The sequence below is a fragment of the Silene latifolia genome, chromosome X (assembly GCF_048544455.1).
Source record: "Silene latifolia isolate original U9 population chromosome X, ASM4854445v1, whole genome shotgun sequence".
In the NCBI taxonomy this organism is placed as follows: Eukaryota; Viridiplantae; Streptophyta; class Magnoliopsida; order Caryophyllales; family Caryophyllaceae; genus Silene; species Silene latifolia.
Window position 1 is genome coordinate 245,914,423 of NC_133537.1, and position 23,573 is coordinate 245,937,995.

General features: G+C 37.8%; 2 protein-coding genes across 2 annotated transcripts; both read right to left on the bottom strand.

Moving 5' to 3' along the window:
- Positions 1-18,454: 18,454 nt before the first annotated feature.
- LOC141619877 (uncharacterized) lies at positions 18,455-18,940 on the bottom strand. The gene has a single exon (XM_074436897.1). The coding sequence runs from the start codon at positions 18,938-18,940 to the stop codon at positions 18,455-18,457; it is 486 nt and encodes a 161-aa protein (XP_074292998.1).
- Positions 18,941-18,979: 39 nt separating this feature from the next.
- Positions 18,980-20,314, bottom strand: LOC141619878 (uncharacterized). Its single transcript, XM_074436898.1, has 3 exons — positions 20,110-20,314; positions 19,585-19,875; positions 18,980-19,473 (listed from the first exon to the last, which is right to left on the bottom strand). The coding sequence occupies exons 1-3, from the start codon at positions 20,312-20,314 to the stop codon at positions 18,980-18,982; spliced, it is 990 nt and encodes a 329-aa protein (XP_074292999.1).
- Between the last annotated feature and the right edge of the window lie 3,259 nt (positions 20,315-23,573).

The window sequence follows — 23,573 nt, forward strand, 5'->3', positions numbered from 1 at the left end:
TGAGGACAGAGAGATGAAGTGAGTTTATGTGGAATTGTGGGAGTATTTGGTTATGGCGGGCTAGGGTTTTTGTTGAAGGGAGGAGGAGTCAATTCTTATATCCTACCCCGTGTAGGTTGACTCCATGCTCCCTCCAACTCCCCGTCTCCCTATAACCCCACTTCTCAACTTTCTATTTTACTTTACTTTATTTTTTATCAACTTTCTATTTCTTTCTTTGTAAATCCCCTATCTACTAAAAGAATAGGTGATTGCTATCATTTTCCCGCCAAAAAGCATATTCTCAAAAAAAAGAAACTAATGATAATTATGTTAATTCACTGAATAAGAAGAGTAACACTTTAATTCATCTAATATTTACATTAAAATTAATATTTTCATCAAATTATATTATTTTTACTAAACTCTAAACTATACTTCCTCCTATTCACCATTTTCTTCCCTATTTCCTTAAACGGATTATTCAGGTTTCTTCTCCTTTCTTTTTTTTGGAAACTTTTACTCTTATTTTATTCATTCCTCTCTCCTATCACCAAACCCCACCCAACTCACAATTTCTTATTTAATTCCAAATTAACCATTCCTCTCTCCTACCACCAAACCCACACAACTCACAATTCCTTATTTAATTCCTAATTATTCATTCTTCTCTTCTATCACCAAACCCCGCGCAACTCACAATTCATACTTTACTCTCATCCTAAAAACTTGTGCCCACAACAAGGGGGAACAAAATGGTGAATAGGAGGGAGTATTATTTTAATTAAATTAAAATAAAATTGATACTCCCTCCCATCAAAACCAAAGGTAACAGTTGTTTTATCACACTTGCTGAGGCACGTTTTGCAACGTGAATATCCTTAGTTACACATTATTAAAAATTATAAAAATTTGATATTCTTATGACATTCATGACCATAAATCAAATAACATCTCACACGACTATATTGTGTCTTATAAATTAAGAATAATATCAAAGATTCCCTACGACCATGAATAGTCTAAAAAGCAAGTGATACCTTTGGTTTGGATGGGAGGGAGTATAAAACTATAAATTTCTAAATCATTTTATTGTTCTTATTATTAGATGATGAGTTGAACCATATTCTGTATAAAACGATCGTTATTAATACTTTCGTGTAAAAAAAATTTGAAAAAAAAAATATAAATTGAAACGCATTAGTTTTATGCTCTAAAATTATTTTTATTAAAATGTATTTCAACCCTTTACTCAATTCTCTTAATTAATTTTCAATTCTAGATTTTATTTGTCAAAGCAAAATACAAAGATGACAAATGTAAATAATTATAAGGTACCAATATTATATAAGTAATTTTATAAAAAAAAAATATTAAACTTTAAATACCGTGCATATAATGCACGGGGTCTAAACTAGCTATCAGTTACACCCACCCTTAATTTACTTTTGGGATATTCTCTCGTGTACCCTTCAACTTTTTCATTTTCTATGATATACCCCTCTTTTCATGCAAAAAAACTTTGACCGTCAATAACTCTTGGTTACAAGTTCAGAATACGATAAATTTTTTTTTCCAAATTGAGCGTCTTTAAGAGGTCTTCCGTTTGAAAAAAAAAATCACTGATGTCTCAACTCATAGTCGGGAATTATGGTCGGTCAAAGTTTATTCGTTAAAAAATGTTTGACAAACATAACTACCGGCTAAGAGTTCAAAAAGCGGTAAATTTTTTTTTCAAATTGAAGGCCTTGACGAGATAATTGGTTTGGAAAAAAAATTACCGTTTTCTAAACTCGTAATAGAGAATTATTGTCGGTCAAAGTTTTTTTGCGAAAAACGAGGGATACACCATAGAAAACGAAAAAGTTCAAGGGTACACGAGAGAATATCCCTTTACTTTTTTAAACTTACTCCCGCGATAAATTATTTTTTTAATAACTTACACCTAAAAACCCAAAATAATTGTTGAGGTTACATTTTGCACCCAATGATATTTTCAGGTAAAAAACTTTATGAATTGACGAATTTGTCCCCGCGTTTATAACTCTCAATTTGGTTGTGACTCTTCATTTACTTCCCCTCTTTCACTTCTTTGACCTAATTTTTCCCAAATATTTCCCCCAAAAATTCCCCCATAAAAATTCTCCCATATTTCCGTCATAATACCTTAGTTATTGAGAGATTGTTCATCTATTACCACTATCTCTCGTTTTTCAAACAAAAAACTTTGACCGACAATATCTCTCGGCTATGAATTCAGAAAATGGTAAAAAAAAATTCAAACCACTAATCTCGTAAACGCCTTGAATTTCAACAAAACAATCACCTCTTTATGAATTCATAGCCATGAGTTATGGTTGGTCAAAGTTTCTTTAACGAATAAACTTTGACTGACTATAATTTTCAACTGCAAGTTCAGAAAACGGTGAAATTTTTTCAAACTGAAGATCTCGTAAAGACGATTGATACCATTCTGTCGTGAAACCAATATGGAAACAAAATTTATAAAAACCAACTACTATGTAGCTAGTGGTCGAGATCGTTCTCAAGGATGGAGGGGATTGATACTTAGCTTGTTTAAATCCTAGTTTAGTCAAGTAGATAAAGATGGTTGTTTTCTATACTAAGTTGTAATTAAAATGAAGAAGATGCAATATTAAGCTAGCGATAAAGATGTGTAAGCAATTTATAAAACGTTAGGGTCTTTGGGTTCACCCAAGTAAGACGGATGAGAAAATGGGATCAACGAGTAATGGGTAGTGATTTGATCTGTAATACCCAGGATATTTAAGAACTTTGTTGACCGACCTTGTTGACCAAACAGACCTTAGGGATGTATGGGTGAGGGATCAGGCTTCTAACATGAGCTTTATAGGATTGTTTACTCGACCTAGCTGAGGCTACTCGGCCGAGTATCACCTATACTCGACCGAGTAGAGCCTACTCGGCCGAGTACTCCCGTACTCGACCGAGTATGGCTGCTGTCGACACGTTAATATAAAATGTAAGTTCGCGAGATTCATTTCATTTTCCCATTTCCTCGACAGTTTCTCTTTCTCTAACCCTAGCCTATCTCCCTCTCCTATCACCCCATCTCTTCACACTATAATGTATATAGCCTAAACCTCCACCATGGGAAGGACGGGATTCACTAGGGAAGGAGGACGTGTGTGGTGGTCGTCTATGTCACCGACGATGCGTATTATTAGGTAAGTCTCTGCCTTGTGTTCTTTTGGGTGATTCTTTGAGTATAGTTATGTAATATGAGGTGGCTATCATTGTTAAGATGCTTATTGGAGTCGTGCGTGGCTGTGTATGGATGTCTTACATGCTTTGCGACGAGGTAGGGTCTCCTACTCAGTTTTACTGTTAATTGTTATGGCATGATTGTTTCGTAATTATTGATAACTTCTGATCATCGGAGTATGGGCGTTGTTGTGATGGTGTTGGTGTGGAGAGGTTGTGACAGCTGTGATGTTGTGTGTTGTGATTGTGGTGGAGTCACTTGCAGGAGTGGCTTCACACCCTAGTTCGCCCTCCGTGGAACCCGCCACGGGAGGGGATGTGCACATTAAGGGACAGGGATTTGTTTTAGTCGCTCGTTGATGAGCTGGACTTGGTGGGATCGGCTGTGGTCACTAACTGGCGGCGTGGATTACCTGTTGTGATGGGTAATCTGGCAGGGCTACGCACTTCGGTGTGTAGTCGGTTACTATGTGAGATCGGGAGACCGGGAAGGGAGGATGATCATCTGTTACTTTGGTTGCTCGCCTTACATTTGTTTAGTCAGTACTGACCCTGTTGTTGTTGTTTTGTTAAACCTACGGTGATCCATTCGGGGATGGTGAGCAGTTGGCTTAGCAGGTACTGTGGATTGTGGCTGCTAGGACTGGAGGGATCGAGTCATCACGTTACCAGTCTAGAAGAGCTGTGTCATGAGTTGTTGTAGTTTTATCTTTGGTATTATGAGGTTGTATTGAGTTATATTGTATATGGTACATTAATCTTTTATAATTGTTCTTTTATTGTCTAATTTGATCTACTTCCTCGGAAAACCGAGATGGTAACACCTTCATACACTGGAATGGTCCTTGGTAAGGCGTTCTGGTGTACGGGGGTGTTACAAAGTGGTATCAGAGCCGACGATTTTGGAACCTGAACCAATGAATCTAATGAATGTAGGGTGTCAACTAAAATGAACCTGGTGTATGTGCGTTGGGAGCCCCAGCCGATGCTAGATTTTGGGTGAGAAGGCGCCCTCATTTCAAAATCATGGCCTCATCGAACTTAAGCCAGACACGGGAAAAGGGTAGCTAGTGAGAGTCGTTGATTGCTTAATGATGATTGTTGTGTACATTTATGTTTATGATAATATGTGTCAAGGTGTGTGGAAAAGTTTAGAGTAAGTGATGGAGTGGTTGCGATGTGCGACCAGAGGTAAGTTAATCAATTTGTTAAACGATGATTGCGTTGTGTAGTGATTGCTGCCTGGTAAATGTGGTTAAGGTGTATATCTTGTGAGTAGCGGAATCTGTGATTATGTGTTATAAGAGCTAAACCATGCAGGTACAGTAATTAATTGCTAAGTATGCTAAAAGGTAGGGTGTAGTCGTTTCATAGCAAAGTGAGGAATGAAGGTAGAAATGGTGATCGAATTGGTAGTGGATGTACAAAATACGTGTTGATATGTGTTTATGTAGTAGAACTAAGCTCTAATAGTGACGAGCCGGTTGCACGGAACTCCGAACGATGTTATTTATTTTGCAGGAACAATGAAAATTTATGATTTCCTCTTCACTTTTGGAAACTCGACCGAGTAGAGTACTGTACTCGACCGAGTAGACTATACTCGGCCGAGTATAAAGCTACCCGACCGAGTGTCCGTTTGGTGAAAATTATAATCGCTACTGTCCTTGAAAACTCGACCGAGCAAGAAGGATACTCGACCGAGTAGTCGACACTCGGCCGAGTATGCCCAACACTCGACCGAGTATTGCTGTAGCGGGACTAACACGGGTTATACAAAAACCCTATTTTTGTCCCATTCTTTCTAATTTCCGCCTCCCATCTTCACATCTCCTTCTCTCTAAAACTTCATACCCTTCCTTTCTCAGGCTTTTGGGGTCAATCCTTGGTGATTAATTCATTCTCCCTTGCTATAAACCAATCTAAGGTAAGGTTTTAAGTCGATTTCTCTTTTTATTTTCAAAGTTATGGTATAATTTCAGCTATACTTCGAATTCGCTTTGTGAGCATCTGAAATCGAGTATTCGTCTTACTAATTCTTGGATTTAATCGTATATAAACCTCGTGTATGCCCTTGTTTAAGAAATTTCATGGTTTAAAATTTGATTTCCATATCCTAGGGTTGATAAAAAACAAAACCCTCTTTGTTTGATGTTTATCCTTTGGTTTGAGACAGCTTAAAGCTTCTAATCATATAATTTGTAAGGTATTTGGTGGTTTTCTGATAAAATTTGTCTTAAAAGATCATTTCAAAATCTGTATACAATTGAAAACAGTCTGTCTTTTGCTATATGAGTTGTTGTGTCAATCCCCTGTTAAAACTTGTTCTTTTGCAGTATGGTGAATACCAGAGGCTTACCCAACAAAAGAACTCGTGTTAATGTCCAGCTTGAGACAGGTCAGTCAAGCCGTGAACCTGTAGTTCCACCGGTGGAGGTACATCCATCGGTAATATTCTCTGATTTCAATCATCGTAAGGCTTTTGTGGCCCTTATGCGTCGTCCATTCCGTCCCACCCGCTCTATTAATCCTGGAATTCTTGAGACTTTAGGGATCAAAGAGGACATATTTCACATCTTTCGGATTCTGGGTATGGAGGGGTTATATCACCTGAGGAAGAAATCCTACCCCCACTTGACCTTGGAGTTTTTGAGCTCCTATGTTTATGACAAAAAGGGAAAGACTGTCTCTTTTCATCTTATGAATGAGGATCATGAGCTTACCCTAGACGAGTTTGCTGACCATTTGGGTCTAAGAGGCCGAGGGGGAGGGGTACCTTAGTGATGTGGCCAAGAACAGCGGTGCACCTCTTTACCTTCCATATTTGGTAGCGGACCGCCCCTAGTGCCAGTGCCATGCTGATCAATGATGTGCAGCACGTTTCCCTTCGCATGTTTCTGAGGATGTTGACCTGTTTGCTGTACTCGAGAGACGACGTGATCAAGCTTAATTCTCACGAGGTCATGTTGCTTATGTCTTATCTTAATCTACACCGTCAGAAACCGTTCTACTACAGTGCTCCAGGGGTAGTGTGCTCTAGTCTTGAGCGCATGGCACAGTCCGATACCCGACACATTGCTTGCGGGGCCATAGTGACCCGCCTAGCTCAGCGCCTGACAGATTTTGAGGCCCCACCCCCGGAGAGGGATGAGTGTGTAGAGACTGTTCCCACCATGGACGCTCAGTACTTATGTCAGAACAGATGGTTGAGGAAGATGGATGACGGGTCTTATGCCTGGAGGGTGAGGGGATCTATGTGGATGGTGCTTCCAGACCCAGCTCGCCTCCCTGTTGTTGACCATTTGGCTGAGTGGGAGCCTTGTGCTATTCCTAGGCCTGCGCCCCAGACCTACCTGATTGACCCAAGGATCCTCTTGGACCTACCTGAGCCTGTCACCGTGCCTGAGGGGCAGCAGCAGGCACCTCCCCCACCTCGAGAGCGCCGTAGGGTAAGGCAGTCCAGGGTAGACCCGGTTGTACCTGAGCCCTCTTACTCCGCCCCTGACTTCTACCCTTACCAGTACTCGCCCTACCCCACAGTGCATGACCCCAGGATGCAGCCGAGTGACCTGGCGTAGCGGATCTCCACTACTTTGGTGCCCCGCAACATGCATGAGATGACCCTTAACCAGGGTATAGGGACACAACTAGCACAGCCTGTCTGGTGGAGGGGACCGGGAGTGGACACGGGAGTATTCCACAGCTACGAAGTTGACCCGAGTTACTGGAGACCTCCGGAGGAGACTGAGTTTGGCTGCCTTTCGGGACCGTGAGGAGCCAACTATGGCAGTCAGCTAGGAGGAGATTCATCAGCAGCAGCAGCAGGTTTTCCAGGTGTGGGCAGTTCAGGCGCAGGTACTTCTGGCGCAGGGGGTGATGATGACATGGAGGAGGGTCCTCGTTATTGACCTTGTGTTGTTAGATTGCTTGGATTGGCTTCTTTGGTGTTGGATTTATTTCTTTTGTGTTGGATTTATTACTTTATATTGGATGTTTACTTTCGGGATCTATTAGTTACTATGGATGACTGTACTTGGCCTTAAGGCCGTTACTTTTCTTTTGCCTAACTGTGGACCTCGTGGAATCGGTTATATTTCATATTGTGGTAGTATGTTTGGATGCAGGTAACACAGGATGTTGGATTGCAATTGTTGGCTCTCTGCCTGTTACAACTCGACCGAGTAGGGCTTACTCGGCCGAGTAAACCCTTATACTCGACCGAGCCGAGCTTACTCGAGCGAGTAACCATTCATACTCGGCCGAATTTTACTGTTACAGGGATCTCTTGTGATGTATGCTTATTAACTGTCAGATGTATGTGGTTGTCTACATGTTAAAGTGGGTGGGTGTTTCATAGTATCATTTAGCATAAACGGTCTATGTTGGTATGTACGTACTTGGGGTAGTATATCGATTTATGAAGATTAGACATATTATCACGGTCAACATGAAGGATCTTAACTTGGTCGTAATACTGGAGGAGTTCTTATTTAGTGTGGGAATACTAAAACATAGTAAGAACGTGTCGTAACTGCCCCGAGTCGTGTACATTTGCATGTTGATGATTCAATGCAATCTATCGTAACTTCCATGTTTGGTTACAGTTATAATCGGCCCAACTGGATAAATGAACCTGGTGGTCGGTACATGTCTAACATAAAGGCTAACGAATAAAGTGTTATCATTTGTTAAACTCACCGCTGGATCTATATAGAATACTTAATTGCTGTCACATTTTGTTGCTATGAGTCACAATCGTGTAATGTCATAGAGTAAGCTTTATAATATTAAGTAAGGTCATTTATAGTTATGGGTAATGTCACAGTTGGGACGTATGTGTTGGTTCGCGGTACGGAAAGTGTTTAGCGGTGAACTTCGGGGACAAAGTTCCTTTAAGAGGGGAAGAGTAATGTCGCGGAAATAAATGTTTAATTATGTCTATAATATTTGGAATCACGTGTATAGTATGTATGTTAGTATTCGGAATTGCATTAATGTTTCCTTGAAGTTGTATCCATAGTGTACTCAAGTGATATGAATGTTATAATTTGTACCTATGTTATACTGTGTATGGGTGTATGGAATGTTGTGGTTGGGTATTGTTTTGTAGTTGTGTATGGTTGCTAATTATTGTATTGCTTTTAACAAGAGAGTGCGGATGAATTCATTAATTTCCGTAAGTTATGTGTAATAGTTAGTGATTGGTATTGCTTGGAGGAATAGCTATGGTAGATAATTGTTTCATGAGTAATGTGGTGTGGCGGTAGTGTCAGAACGGTTTGAGGCCGTACACCTTTAGGTAGGTGGAGGGTGTCACAGTGCGTGACCCTGAGGTGAGCGGAGTGTGGACTGAACCGGGGACGAAGTTCTTTTTAAGGGGGAAGCGTAATACCCAGGATATTTAAGAACTCATTGTTGACCGACCTTGTTAACCAAACAGACCTTAGGGATGTATGGGTGAGGGATCAGGCTTGTAACATGAGCTTTATAGGATTGTTTACTCGACCTAGCTGAGGCTACTCGGCCGAGTATCACCTATACTCGACCGAGTAGAGCCTACTCGGCCGAGTACTCCCGTACTCGACCGAGTATGGCTGCTGTCGACACGTTAATATAAAATGCAAGTTCGCGAGATTCATTTCATTTTCCCATTTCCTCGTCAGTTTCTCTTTCTCTAACCCTAGCCTATCTCCCTCTCCTATCACCCCATATCTTCACACTCTAATGTATATAGCCTAAACCTCCACCATGGGAAGGACGGGATTCGCTAGGGAAAGAGGACGTGTGTGGTGGCCGTCTATGTCACCGCCGATGCGTATTATTAGATAAGTCTCTGCCTTGTGTTCTTTTGGGTGATTCTTTGAGTATAGTTGTGTAATAGGAGGTGGTTATCATTGTTAGGATGCTTATTGGAGTCGTGCGTAGCTGTGTATGGATGTCTTACATGCTTTGCGACGAGGTAGGGTCTCCTACTCAGTTTTACTGTTAATTGTTATGGCATGATTGTTTCGTGATTATTGGTAACTGCTGATCATCGGAGTATGGGCGTTGTTGTGACGGTGTTGGTGTGGAGAGGTTGTGACAATTGTGATGCTGTGTCTTGGATTGTGGTGGAGTCACTTGCGGGAGTGGCTTGACACCCTAGTTCGCCCTCCGTGGAACCCGCCATGAGAGGGGATGTGCACATTAAGGGACAGGAATTTGTTTTAGTCGCTCGTTGATGAGCTGGACTTGGTGGGATCGGCTGCAGTCACCTACTGGCGGCGTGGATTACCTGTTGTGATGGGTAATCTGGCAGGGCTACGCACTTCGGTGTGTAGTCGGTTACTATGTGAGATCGGGAGACCGGGGAGGGAGGATGATCAGCTGTTACTTTGGTTGCTCGCCTTACATTTGTTTATTCAGTACTTACCCCGTTGTTGTTGTTTTGTTAAACCTGCGGTGATCCATTCGGGGATGGTGAGCAGTTGGCTTAGCAGGTACTGTGGATTGTGGCTTCTAGGACTGGAGGGATCGAGTCATCACATTACCTGTCTAGAAGAGTTGTGTCATGAGATGTTGTAGTTTTATCTTTGGTATTAAGAGGTTGTATTGAGTTATTTGTATATGGTACATTAATCTTTTATAATTGTTCTTTTATTGTCTAATTTGATCTACTTCCTCGGAAAACCAAGATGGTAACACCTTCATACACTGGAATGGTCCTTGGAAAGGCGTTCTGGTGTACGGGGGTGTTACATGGTCTAGGTTTGGTCACTAATTACTTAGTCTTCCTAGAGTCTTTCACAAAGTCTTCACTTTGTTTCAAACTCTTCATACACATAGTATCAAACATCTCTTTTCATTCTCATTCAAGAGGATACTAAGCATAAATCAATAAAAGACTTGAACTTTCATACAAGCATTTCATCAAACACCTCATATGCATATGTATGAAAACCAAACAATTAAGCAAAACCCATATGTTAACTACCCATATTCAACAACCAAACCTTACCCAAGATCTCCCTAAACTATAGAGGGGACTACTCACTCATACTAGTAAGAGACATGTAAAGAAATGAAGGAACAAGCATAAACAAAACAATAAACATTATACTAATTCAAACAACAAACAAGATGAACCTTGAAATGTAAACAAAACAAGATTAAATGAAATAAGGAAGGAATTATACCAAGCAATAAGGAAATATTGAAACTTTGGATTGATTAAGGAAGAAATCCTTCAATATCTTCAATTAGAACCCAACAACTAAATGTAAACAACCCAACTAATATAAATCTAAACTATTTTATGGAGTAATTAAGACTTAATTAAGGAAAGATTAAAGTTTGATTAAGGAAAGCTGAACATACATTAGGAAATAAATTCAGATCTAGGGTAGTATTTCTAAGTGTATTGGGAGAGGAGGACATGTATATATAGTCTCTCCTCAAATTAGGTCTAAATCAAGGGAGAGGAGGAAATGCAGAATCGTGGTGCTAACCGGTTAACCGGCTACCGGCACCGAGCTTTTCTTCATTTAAAGCTTCAATCTTCAAAATCTGGCCTTTGTGTGTTCCCTACCGGCAGAGGACACATATTCTTCACTTCTCACAAGTCTTGTAATGCTGTCAGCCGGGTGCCCGGCTGCCGGTGCGCATACCGGCACCGAGTCTTTTCCTCTTTGACTCCTTTTTCTTCCTTCAAAATATTCTAAGCCATTAGGGGGGGGTTCCAAGCCGTGTGCCGGCCTACCGGCTAGGAGATCTTCTTAGCATTTCTTCCCCTCCTTCTTTCCCATGCTTGCTCCTCTTGTCTTTTCCTTGCTTACTTTCTCCGTTTTCAGCTCATTTTCTACAAAACGAGACGAATACTCAAGGTATGGGAGCAATGGCACAAAATGCAAAGTATAGGTGTGAAAACCTCAAAACGGGTCAAAATGGACGGAGAAGAAGGGGAAAACGCTATCATATAAACACATATCAACGATCAATTTGAAAAAAATAATAATCTTTTTTCTGAACTCGTAGTCGAGAGTAATTGACGGTCAAATTTTTTTCAAGAAAAGTGGGGTACACCTTAGAAAATGAAAAAGTTGAGGGATACAAAATATCCTTTTTTTTTTAAAACATAAAATTAACTCCCAATTTTAAAAAGTGGTTACAACGACTATCATAATCACTTTAAGTATTATGTAATGTTATATTCATGATATGATAATATTATATTCACTTTAAGTTTAGTGAATATGACAACGTTGTTTAATGAATATGTGTTGTATAGGGTGATATTCACAATACTCCCTCCTATTCATTCATTTTGTCCCCCTTCCATTTTGCACAAGAATTAAGAAAATCATTTTGGACCATACAAAACACTCTATTTCATTCTACCCCACATGTAATTAAATTTGGACCACACAAAAGTTACCAAAAAAGAAAGAGGGACAAAAATCCGACTAGCTTCGATAAGGAAAGAGGGACAAAATGAATGAATAGGAGGGAGTATAACACTATCATATTCACTTTCAGTTTAGTCAATATGGAAGCGTCGTTTGATGAATATATATTATATAATGTAATATTCATCGCATGGCTCTATAATAGTCATTATCAGTGTAGTGAATATGACATTGTAGTTTGATTAATATGTAGTATTATATAGTGTAATAATTAGATTGATTATGAACGTTTTATTCTATATCAAAACCGCATTATGAAATATAACTTAGGGGAATAAAAGTAATTATGTCATATGATATGAATATCTCATTATTATGAATATGTCAATTACGTGATGTGAATATGTGAGTAAAATTAAAATAAATACCAAAAATATGATCTCTACTTATAGAGCAATAAAAATTATGAATAATGGTATATTTTTTTATTATTTTTTAACTTATAAAATTTAATATTTTTATATTATTAAAAAATATTAAGGTGCATGGTATAATTTACAGAAGCGAGTGGGGGTGAAAACGAGTCGAGCCGAGCTAGAGCATAACCTTGCTCGGTTTATGCTCATAAAGCAAAATTCGAGCTTACCCGAGCCTGGAAAAATTATGCTTATTATTTAGCTTGCGAGTTTTAATGCGGGCCCGAGTTAAAATTATGCTAATTATTAAGCTTGCGAGTTTTAATGCGAGCTCGAGCTCAACTCGAGCCCATATATAATTGTTGAAATTTTTTTTTTTTTTTATCTCTTTCGATATTTTCGATAACAAGGCTAGAAGGTTATATATACAAATATTTAGAAAATCAATACGATATTTGATATGTGTGATACAAATATATAATCATAATCTTGACAAAATATTTTTAATAAAATACGAGCAATTATCTTATCTAATCACATAAGTTCGAGCCGCTCGCGAGCTGTTCGAGCCGAGCCAACGTTGGCTCGACTTGACTCGTTAATCTCTTGAGCCGAGCCGAGCTCACACGAGCCAAGCTTTGACCGAGCTTGAGCTGCTCGCGAGTTGAATTTAACCGCCTCTCACCAAGATACATTTTTGGGTTTACGGATGATCAAATCACGAGTAACGTTCCTCATTAGCTTATATTCTATTCTACTCTTTCTAAGGAGATCGTTAGTCCCCTAATTGAGCCTATTTTGCATACTATTATAACATTCTATGGCCATTTTATCCGTCAAAACCTTCCTATTTGCTTTTCTATCGCATTTCATATGTTTTGTAGAAAAGGAGATAATAAGGCGGAAATTCCCGTCTTTCGTGCATATTTGGAAGCTTATTGATGATATTAGATGGACTAGTATGAAGAGGAGGCAAGAATGATGACCAAAGATGTAGTAATAAAGTGTATATAGAAGGATCAAAGGGTTAAAAGCAAGGATGGCGAGAAGGAAGCCATTTATGAAGAAATTGCTCGGAACCCAAACCAAGAGCTGCTCCTTTGGCTCTGAAAGTATGCTAGATGGAACGGCGTCGAAAAAACAAGTGATCTAGTCTTTTGAATTACTCCAATAGGAGTCCGGATGAGAAAATGACGTCCGTTTTACAATCCGAGCTCAAACAAAGAAGTTGTTCGCCAATCCGCGCGTCCCGAGACTGAAGACGCTCGTCTTCCCCAGAAGACGCCCTTCTTCCCCACAAGACGCCCGGGCAGAACCTCCAGAAGACGCCCGTCTTCCCCACAAGACGCCCGGGCAGAAATCATCAAATCCGCCCGTCCCGTGCTAAAGACGCCCGGATTCCCAGGCAGACCCATTTCGTCTTCTTCAAGCTTCAAGGAAGGATGCACATCTTTTTCTAGAGACCGGAGTCTCCCTAGAGACCGGAGTCTTTCCAAAAACACCGGCGTTTCCTCAACAAGGAACTTAATCGTCATTTAAGCCCTTAGTGAACCCTAATTCTTACACCTAATCCCCACTATATATACCCCATTTGTAATAATCAAACCATCAAGGTTTTAGAGTAGAAAGTTTCCTTAGACTAAATCAAGCTTTCTTAGATTAGATTAGGAGTAGATTAGAATAGATTAATCTCAATCTTTCCACAAATCTCACATTAATCTCTCCTTAATTATTGTTCCAGTTTATTATTTCAAGTTCATCACTTTTGGGTAATTGAAGATTATTGGGTTATTATTGGAGGATTGACAACCCTTCATCAATTAATCAAGTTTCTTCTATTATTCTTTGCTTTATTATTTGGATCATCTCAAGTTTGGTATAATTCCTTTACTCTTTAATCTTTATTGTTCATTTCTTCATTCTATTATCATGTTTATACTTGTTGTGATTATTGACACTATTAATGACATGTTTCCCATGATAATGAGTGAGTAGTTCCTTAGCTAGGATTAGTGGGTAATTAGGGGAAACCAACATGGGATTGATTAATGCTTAATCTAATATGTTTTCATAATCAAATTGTTTGCTTGTTGTGATGTCAACTTTATGCACATGTTATGTTTGATGAAATGCTAAGCCTATGAATCCTTGCATTTACAACCATCTCTTATCTACTCAACTTGACTTGTAAGATATAAACCAACTCGAGTCTTGTTAGACCATGCATAGAAGTTGAATAGGGAGGATTAAGTCGACTTGTAGGTGTTGTACCATCCAATCGATTCGGCTCCGGGACCCAACTCTTCCTAAGAACCGTAAGATATAAACCAACTCGGTTCCTCCACAACACTAATTGCTTGATTATAATTGTAAACATGTTTGTATGGTCAAACACCATGAATCCCCTATGACCCCATGATATCCTAGCACTTTTAATCATTTGCTTACATCCTTCCTTTTATTGCTTGTTTTACTATATTATTTGCATTAGTCTAGAACACAACTACAAACCCAAACAAATTGTGACACTAGCATAAATCGAGATAAATAGACTTAAAACCCAAAGTACACCGTCCCATGGATCGACCTCGACTTACCACTAACTAGTTGTTTGTTGAGTATTATAAATGTGTTTGATTGAATGTGACCCGACGACATCACAACTCCACATCAAAAATGGCGCCGTTGCCGGGGATGGTGTTATGTGATTAAGTTCTTACTTGTTTGTCAATTTTAATTGTGCTTTAACTTTGAGGAACTTGTTCCTCAAGGTTCGTTTTTACCGTTTTCTTGTAGTTTCCAAAAATCACAAAAATATGTCTTTTAATTTCATAAAACAAAAACCTATTAAAATTTGAAAATTTCAAAAACCAAAAACATGTTCTTTAATTTAGTAGTGTAGAATTGTATATACTTGTGTTTTTGTTCTCTTCTCACATAGATACAACACTACATTTGAGGCATTAGCAAGGGAAAATGAAGACCGCTTGGTATGATCGTTCTAATCTCTATTTCCCTTCCATTTCTTTTTCATTATTCATATGAGGAGGATGGGCTTACATGTCAAGGAGGATGTGGTTTATTTTGTTGTTGCGGTTTGTGTATCTATGTGTTGTTAGGAGTTGCATTTAGTTTATATGACATACTAGTTGGTAGAAGCATATGCATTAGGATGTATAAATGTTAGTTGCATCATGGCATGTAGTTTGCATGTTAGAAAAATTTTGTGAAACCGTCTACTTGGGAAGCTTGACAAGTGTATATAGGCCCTAGTAGATGTTTTTTCTTCTTAAGACTTTGCTTGTTAGAATACTTGTAAAACACCCTAGGATGTGTCATGCTAGTATCCTTTGACCCATGGATTAAGGCCTAGTCAAGAGTACCTTGTGGTGTGATAACTCCTTGGCTACCGTTTATTCCAAGGTGACCCTTGAAACCATGCAACCATCATTCATCCATGTTCTACCACATTTTGTCATCAAAGGGAATGAGCACAAAAAAAAAGAAATTGTTCAAATTTGAGTTCAAGAAATGAAATGAAAAGTGAAAAAGTTTGCAAAATGCATCAAAAGAAAAGAGGAGTAACAAAAATGAAAACTCCTATGCTTCAAATATAAGGCACCCTCACTACATATGGGGTGACTTTGAAAATGTTCAACAAGAAAATGCAAAAAGTTGAAAAGTTGTCAAGTGTTGAAATGCCAAAAATCAAAAAGAAATGGCAAAGGAAAGTGTTCTCAAATGTTATATGCCACAAGAAATTGGGGGGAAAAACAAAAACAAAAGCAAACTCCCAAAGTGAAACTCAAATACTATCGATCCCTTTATCCATCGTATCCACTTTTGTGCATGGTAGAGCGGGGACGACCCTTCTTCTTGTCTAAGCAAGAGGGGAAATTCCGCGATCCTCCAGTGTTTCTAACACCATAGGGAGTCTATTCTTGACAAAAGCATTTAACGATTGAGGACAAAGGTACCCTAACTTGACACAACTTGAAGGTGATTTATTGGTATCCTTCTAAGCTTAGTAGTTTGAAGAAATTGCATCTATGAAGGAGTATGTACCCTTGAATTGCTTCCCTTGTAGATAATTTCCGCCACTTAGATGAGGAAAGTGGCTATTCTTTTGTAGATGCATCCATTACTTGATTTTGTGTGCTTTAATGTTTGGATGTGTCGCCATTTTGGCAAGACCCCCCTTGCCTTGCAAGAAGGCATTCTACCTTATGGTCGTCTTGTTGTGAGTTGAAGGGGCGGAGTGAGACCCGCTAATTGTCTCATATCGGTTATATTAGTAGGTTAGTTTAAATAAAGGTCTAGTTTTTGTCACCTCTTTACTCGGGACGAGTAAAGGTTCGGTTTGGGGATATTTGATGTGAACATTATTTGCGCACATTTAGTCCCCTAATTGAGCCTATTTTGCATACTATTATAACATTCTATGGCCATTTTATCCGTCAAAACCTTCCTATTTGCTTTTCTATCGCATTTCATATGTTTTGTAGAAAAGGAGATAATAAGGCGGAAATTCCCGTCTTTCGTGCATATTTGGAAGTTATTGATGATATTAGATGGACTAGTATGAACAGGAGGCAAGAATGATGACCAAAGATGTAGTAATAAAGTGTATATAGAAGGATCAAAGGGTTAAAAGCAAGGATGACGAGAAGGAAGCCATTTATGAAGAAATTGCTCGGAACCCAAACCACGAGTTGCTCCTTTGGCTCTGAAAGTATGATAGATGGAACGGCGTCGAAAAAACAAGTGATCTAGGATTTTGAATCACTCTAATAGGAGTCCGGATGAGAAAATGACGTCCGTTCTACAATCCGAGCTCAAACACAGAAGTTGTACGCCAATCCGCGCGTCCCGAGACTGAAGACGCTCGTCTTCCTCAGAAGACGCCCTTCTTCCCCACAAGAGGCCCGGGCTGAACCTCCAGAAGACGTCCGTCTTCCCCACAAGACGCCCGGGCAGAAATCACCAAATCCACCCGTCCCGTGCTAAAGACGCCCGGATTCCCAGGCAGACCCATTTCGTCTTCTTCAAGCTTCAAGGAAGGATGCACATCTTTTTCTAGAGACCGGAGTCTTTCCAAAAAGACCGGCGTTTCCTCAACAAGGGACTTAATCGTCATTTAAGCCCTTAGTTAACCCTAATTCTTACACCTAATCCCCACTATATATACCCCATTTGTAATAATCAAACCATCAAGTTTTTAGAGTAGAAAGTTTCCTTAGATTAAATCAAACTTTCTTAGATTTGATTAGGAGTAGATTAGAATAGATTAATCTCAATCTTTCCACAAATCTCACATTAATCTCTCCTTAATTATTGTTCAAGTTTATTATTTCAAGTTCATCACTTTTGGGTAATTGAAGATTATTGGGTTATTATTGGAGGATTGACAACCCTTCATCAATCAATCAAGTTTCTTCTATTATTCTTTGCTTTATTATTTGGATCATCTCAAGTTTGGTATAATTCCTTTACTCTTTAATCTTTATTGTTCATTTCTTCATTCTATTATCATGTTTATACTTGTTGTGATGATTGACACCATTAATGACATGTTTCCCATGATAATGAGTGGGTAGTTCCTTAACTAGGATTAGTGGGTAATTAGGGGAAACCAACATGAGATTGATTAATGCTTAATCTAATATGTTTTCATAATCAAATTGCTTGCTTGTTGTGATGTCAACTTTATGCACATGTTATGTTTGATGAAATGCTAAGCCTATGAATCCTTGCATTTACAACCATCTCTTATCTACTCAACTTGACTTGTAAGATATAAACCAACTCGAGTCTTGTTAGACCATGCATAGAAGTTGAATAGGGAGGATTAAGTCGACTTATAGGTGTTGTACAATCCAATCGATTCGGCTCCGGGACCCAACTCTTCCTAAGAACCGTAAGATATAAACCAACTCGGTTCCTCCACAACACTAATTGCTTGCTTATAATTGTAAACATGTTTGTATGGTCAAACACCATGAATCCCCTATAACCCCATGATATCTTAGCACTTTTAATCATTTACTTACATCCTTCCTTTTATTGCTTGTTTTACTATATTATTTGCATTAGTCTAGAACACAACTACAAACCCAAACAAATTGTGACACTAGCATAAATCGAGATAGATAGACTTAGAACCCAAAGCACACCGTCCCATGGATCGACCTCGACTTACCACTAACTAGTTGTTTGTTGAGTATTATAAATGTGTTTGATTGGATGTGACCCGACGACATCACAACTCCACATCAGTTGTCCACCTGATCTAGGCTCCAAAGCACAACTCAGAGTTAACAACTCAACTGACTTCTCATTAAATCTGTAGCTTAGCTCTTGTAATTGGACATCAATTCCAGCATAAAATAAATTTCTTTGATAATGAACTTCAACAGTATTTTGATCATGTTAACGACGAGCACGGCCTCTTCTTTCTATATAAATAGAATTCATATCGGGGAGTTCTATATTACGCCTTTCACAAAATGAGATGACTTCAGATAGAAGACAATTCCATCCATCATCCCTTAACTTTAGCAAAAGTGTCTTTGTAGTCTTAACAAGGTGCAATGAATTTATGATATCTTGTGATTTTCGTTGTAAAGCCTCGGAAAGCAAATCAGATACCTCTAAAACTTTCTTCATAAGATGCAAAATGAAGATAAATTCAAAAGAAGTCATTGTATCAAGTGCAGTAGTCGCTTGTGCATGTTCAGCGGGTGTATCTCCTTCATCAATTAGCTTATGGAAAACAGAACAAGTGGCACTAAACATTTTCATTAAGCTCGAAATAGACCTTAAATGAGAGCTCCAACGAGTATCACCTGGCCTTTGCAAATTGCTTGCCTGATTCAAACCAATCCCAGTCTCAAGTTCTCCATCTTGAATCAACATATCTATCTCATTGGAATACGCTTTTCGCAGTTCGTTAACTCACTTATAAGATGAAAGAATATGATTGACAACGAATGATAACTTGGAGAAAAATTGGAAAATTGGTACGACATCCTTTGTTGCTGCTACAAGTGCCAATTGTAAGTGATGGGCAAAACAATGAACAAAATATGCATAAGGACATTGTTCAATGACCAGTGCTTGCAACCCTTTCCAATTTCCATGCCTATTACTTGCACCATCATAACCTTGACCTCGTAAGTTTTTCAAATCAAAGTGATAATGAGAAAGAACCTCAAATATCTCTTTCTTCAAAGTCAAAGCACATGTATCATCAACATGAACAATACTAAACAAAAGTTCGTTCACTAAGCCAAAATTATTGACAAATCTCAAAATGATAGCCATTTGTTGTTTTCGAGACACATCTCCTGCTTCATCAACAATAATGCAAAAAGGGTGTCCACCAATTTCATCCCTGATTGCCTGCTTTATTTTATCCCTAAAAATTTGTAAGATTTCTATTTGTATGTCTGATGATATGTAAGAAGCATGTTGAGGAGCATTTTTTAGCAGAATGTTCTCCACATCCTTATTAAAAGACGCTTAATGCTTTAGAAGTTCCAAAAAATTTCCCCGATTACTTGAATTTTCACTCTCATCTCGACCTCTCATTGTCAATCCTTGCAGAGCTAGCCACCTCAATGCTTCAATAGAAGATGTAAGTCGCAATCTATTTTTAGCAATATCGATGGGTGTTTGTTTGGCATAAATATTAGCCAGATGTCCTTCTTGATGGAGAAAACCTTTTAGCTGTTTCTTAGCATTTTTATGAGGTGAATTTGGAGTACCCACATGAATATTATAAGCACCTTCTTTACCCATGGCATACTTCCAGTTTTTAAACCCATCGACAATAAAAACTCTATTGCTATCTGGCTAATTAAACAAAAAACACGGGAAGCAAAATGGAGCATCGTTTTCTGGGGAATATTCTAACCATGATCGAAATTTGTCGTACCATGAGGCTTGAAACCTATGACCATGGGAATCTGAGCCATATTTTGGATAGTCTTTTGGTTTATACACTGGTTGATATGGACCTTTTAAAATATAAGCTCGCCTTATTTCATTCTGTTTTTCGGGTGGATATGGACATATTTGCTTACGTTTTCCAGGATCCCGTTCCACGAGATAAGAATCGGTCTCTGGTTCCAACGATCTCATTATTTTTGTAGGTCTACTTTCATCGGCATGAGTAGTCACATTATCCTCAGTGGTTGTAGTATTTGGTGATGGTTCATTCGTCTGATTTGTCGAAGTATGGCCATTTTTTCTCTTCAAAAACTCAATTATTGTAGGAGTCTTACCCATTACAACTATAGAAAATAATATACACTAAATCAATTATCACAATTTTTAGCTAACTAAAAATAAATAAATCAAAAATAACTAGCAAGTATGGATTAATATTCTAGGCAAAGTCAAAACTCTAAGTCCTACGGTCCTACCCATTACCCAAGTCCCAACCTAATAAAGTAATAAACACATCTCGGCTCCCTCTAACCCACTAAAACACTTAAACTCATCTTTCCCAATTACTGTTTTCTACAGATCAATAAACACCTCCCCCTAACTCAAGCACCAATCTCATATTGCGAGTTATGAATTCGATTTTGTCCATCACCCAACTCAATTTCGTAGCCAATATTGTTTATTATTAAAAGTCTTATTAATTCTAAATCCTAATTTAATCAAAATTAGAAGAATTTCATTCATAAGCAGCGATCTATTGCGATTTTTCCGGCGATAGTGATGTTATCAAGGTAAGTTATCTAGAAAAATTGATCTTTTTTCTCATCCAATTTGCAGAGCTAATGGTAATAAAGAACGAATTTACAATTATTCAAGTAAATTACTTGCTTAATGAAAGAAAACAATAAATTAGGCGAGAAATTACTTGTAAGTTGTAATTGATCAATTGATCTCTGCAATCTCGATCTATCAACCGCAATCCGCAAGGCACAATCGGCAGAAACTCACGATTTGAGTTTTTTTTATAATAACTTTGGTTTTTTGTTTTACTCTGTTTTCCAATTTCCTGTAAGGCAGTAACAACTAACAATTAGTAGAATTTTTTTATCTCATAATATAGAAAGTTAATATTTTAACTATGGTAATTATATTATAGTTAATTTCTTTAGAAATTTAAGCCCTCTTTTTCGGTGATACGCAGTGCGAGAATGGAGGAGAATATCAGAAGAATCCAGAAGATCAAGGGATAATTTTTTTTTTCTTTTTGTAATTTTTTTTTTTTTTGTAATTTTTTTTTCAAAAGTCTGCTCGGGCCAGTACTGTACTTCGTCTCTGCCTTTCATGAACTTGTTTCAGTTGTCAACTTGTTAATATAGAAAAAGTTCAATGTTATCAAGTTGTTTCTATTTCCAAGTGGTCGGCAATACAGATAATTGTGTTTTTGAGATATTTCCTTTGTTTCTTTCGGGTGGGAGAAGAGATTCTAGTTTTTGTGGAATATGTGCACACACCTATGAGATATATTGATGATCCATACTTTTAACTCCGTTTATTGCTCCACTCAAAAGAAATAAGATATGTTCCTTTCGGATTAGCCACAACCAAGGTCGGTTTTATTTCTTCTCAAACAAGTATCCGCTTATGGTCACCCTATTTAGCCTTACAAGGTGGTCCTCGCTAATTCAGTGAGCGCGATCGCTAAGAGCATCCGCAAAGGTGGAAATCGACCTCTCCATATACATTCTCTCTCTCCTCATATGAGGCTCCCCATTGTTGCACCAAACTCCCCAACATTTGGGGTTCCTCTACTTTTGGAGAAGGTTGCCAAATGAAACGGTGGGCCAAGTTGCATTAAACAAATATTTGTTGAAATCAATTAAAAGCTAAAAGTAGTTCTTGGAAGCAATTTTTTTATTTTTGCACTATGAGATGACAGTGGATTAATTAGGCATTAGATTTTGCAATTCTTTCTCATGCCTAAGTTCAAGTTTAAAATATTATCTTCTTATCTTATTTTCGGAATTAATCAATTTATTAACTCAATTACTTAAAAATAAAAAATAATTAACCGTAATAAATTAATTATCAATATAACTACTCCCTCCATTCAACTTTTATCACCCCACTTCAATATAATACTTCTCTCATATATTGGAGAAGTGAATTGGAGAAGTGGGGTGATAAAAGTTGAATAGAGGGAGTAACTAATTAAAATTGTTAATTAAAATCTTAATAATCAATTTAATTAACAAATTCTAATCATCCATGTCCATTATTAAATATTAATATAGTTAGGGAGTGGGGAACCATATTGTTGTAGAGATGTAGTTATGAAATGGGGAGGGTAAATGAAAAAGTTAGTGGAAATAAGGTGGACGAATAAGAAAAGGAAAGAGAACATATGGGGAGTCTCACCTTTGCGGATGCTCTAAAGTCACCAAGTGGGAAACAAGGAGAAGGAAAAGATAAAGTACTCTTTCCGATTGCTCTGGAACAATTAGGAACGCTCGGCACCGAAATAGAGAGGAGCTGATAACTTTATTTATTTAAGATTAAATTGTATTTATTCTTGACTTCCATATGCTTGACAAATATTGTACCAAAAAAACTTTCATATTCTATTTTCTAAATAAATAACAATGTGTCCAACACAAGGCTGACACCATAAATAAATAAATAAAATAATCCAAAGTCTCTCCAATTTATTAAACGGGTTTGCTAAAGATCGCCCCTAGTTTTACTCATATCTCCCCTAAAAATTACCTTTTTGCCCTTGAATAATATAAACCCAAAAAACTTGCTTTTATATTATTTCTAATTGAATTTCGTATTTTATTAAAACCGCTTCGAAAATTAAAAACCGCTTCACCTTTTCAAATTCAGATTTTGAAAACAACAATGAAAACATCTCATTTTGACAAGAACAACAACAACACAAGAACATCACTCACCTTTACTCTCTATTTTTTTCAAAACTCAAATTTTAAAAACCGCTTCAGCATCAATAACAACGAAGACAAAACCGCTTCAAACTTCAAACGGAATTCTCCTTCATTCCTCCCAAACTACAAGAAGGTATGTGTTTTAACTTGTTTTTGTAATCCAATTAAATTGGTTTGATTAGTATAGAATAGTTTTTAGGTTGATTTCGGTATAGATTTCAGATGAATAGAGTCAAATTAGGTTTCTTTTAATTGTGTTTGATATAGTGATTGACGGGAAAAAAACAAAAAAAAAGGAAGAACAGCAAAATCGGGGACGATGAAGATGGCGTATTCGTGTGAAATAGACGAAATTTCCTGGCCAAATTCGTGTGAAATACACGAAACATCCTGGACCATTTCGTGTAAATCACACGAATGGACCTGGTAAATTTCGTGTATTTCCCACGAATGAACCTGGCCTATTTCGTGTATTTCACACGTTTATGGCTCGGTTATTTCGTTTATTTCACACGCATGGTCCATTTTTTATTTTATTTTTTAAAAAAAATCATTTTTTTTAAAATTAGATTTTTTTTTTAATTTTAATTTCGTATATTACGTTTTATATTTATAATATTACGTTTGAATTAGTTTTATATTTGTAATATTACGTT

Bases quoted from the DNA above. Each gene is read 5' to 3' on its own strand.
- LOC141619877 (XM_074436897.1), bottom strand. From the start codon at position 18,940: ATGTTGATTCAAGATGGAGAACTTGAGACTGGGATTGGTTTGAATCAG.
- LOC141619878 (XM_074436898.1), bottom strand. From the start codon at position 20,314: ATGGGTAAGACTCCTACAATAATTGAGTTTTTGAAGAGAAAAAATGGC. The intron at 19,876-20,109 runs GTAAGCAAATAT...TTAATTAGCCAG, and splicing joins GGAACGGGATCCTGGAAAAC to ATAGCAATAGAGTTTTTATT. The intron at 19,474-19,584 runs GTAATCGGGGAA...ACATATCATCAG, and splicing joins AGATGAGAGTGAAAATTCAA to ACATACAAATAGAAATCTTA.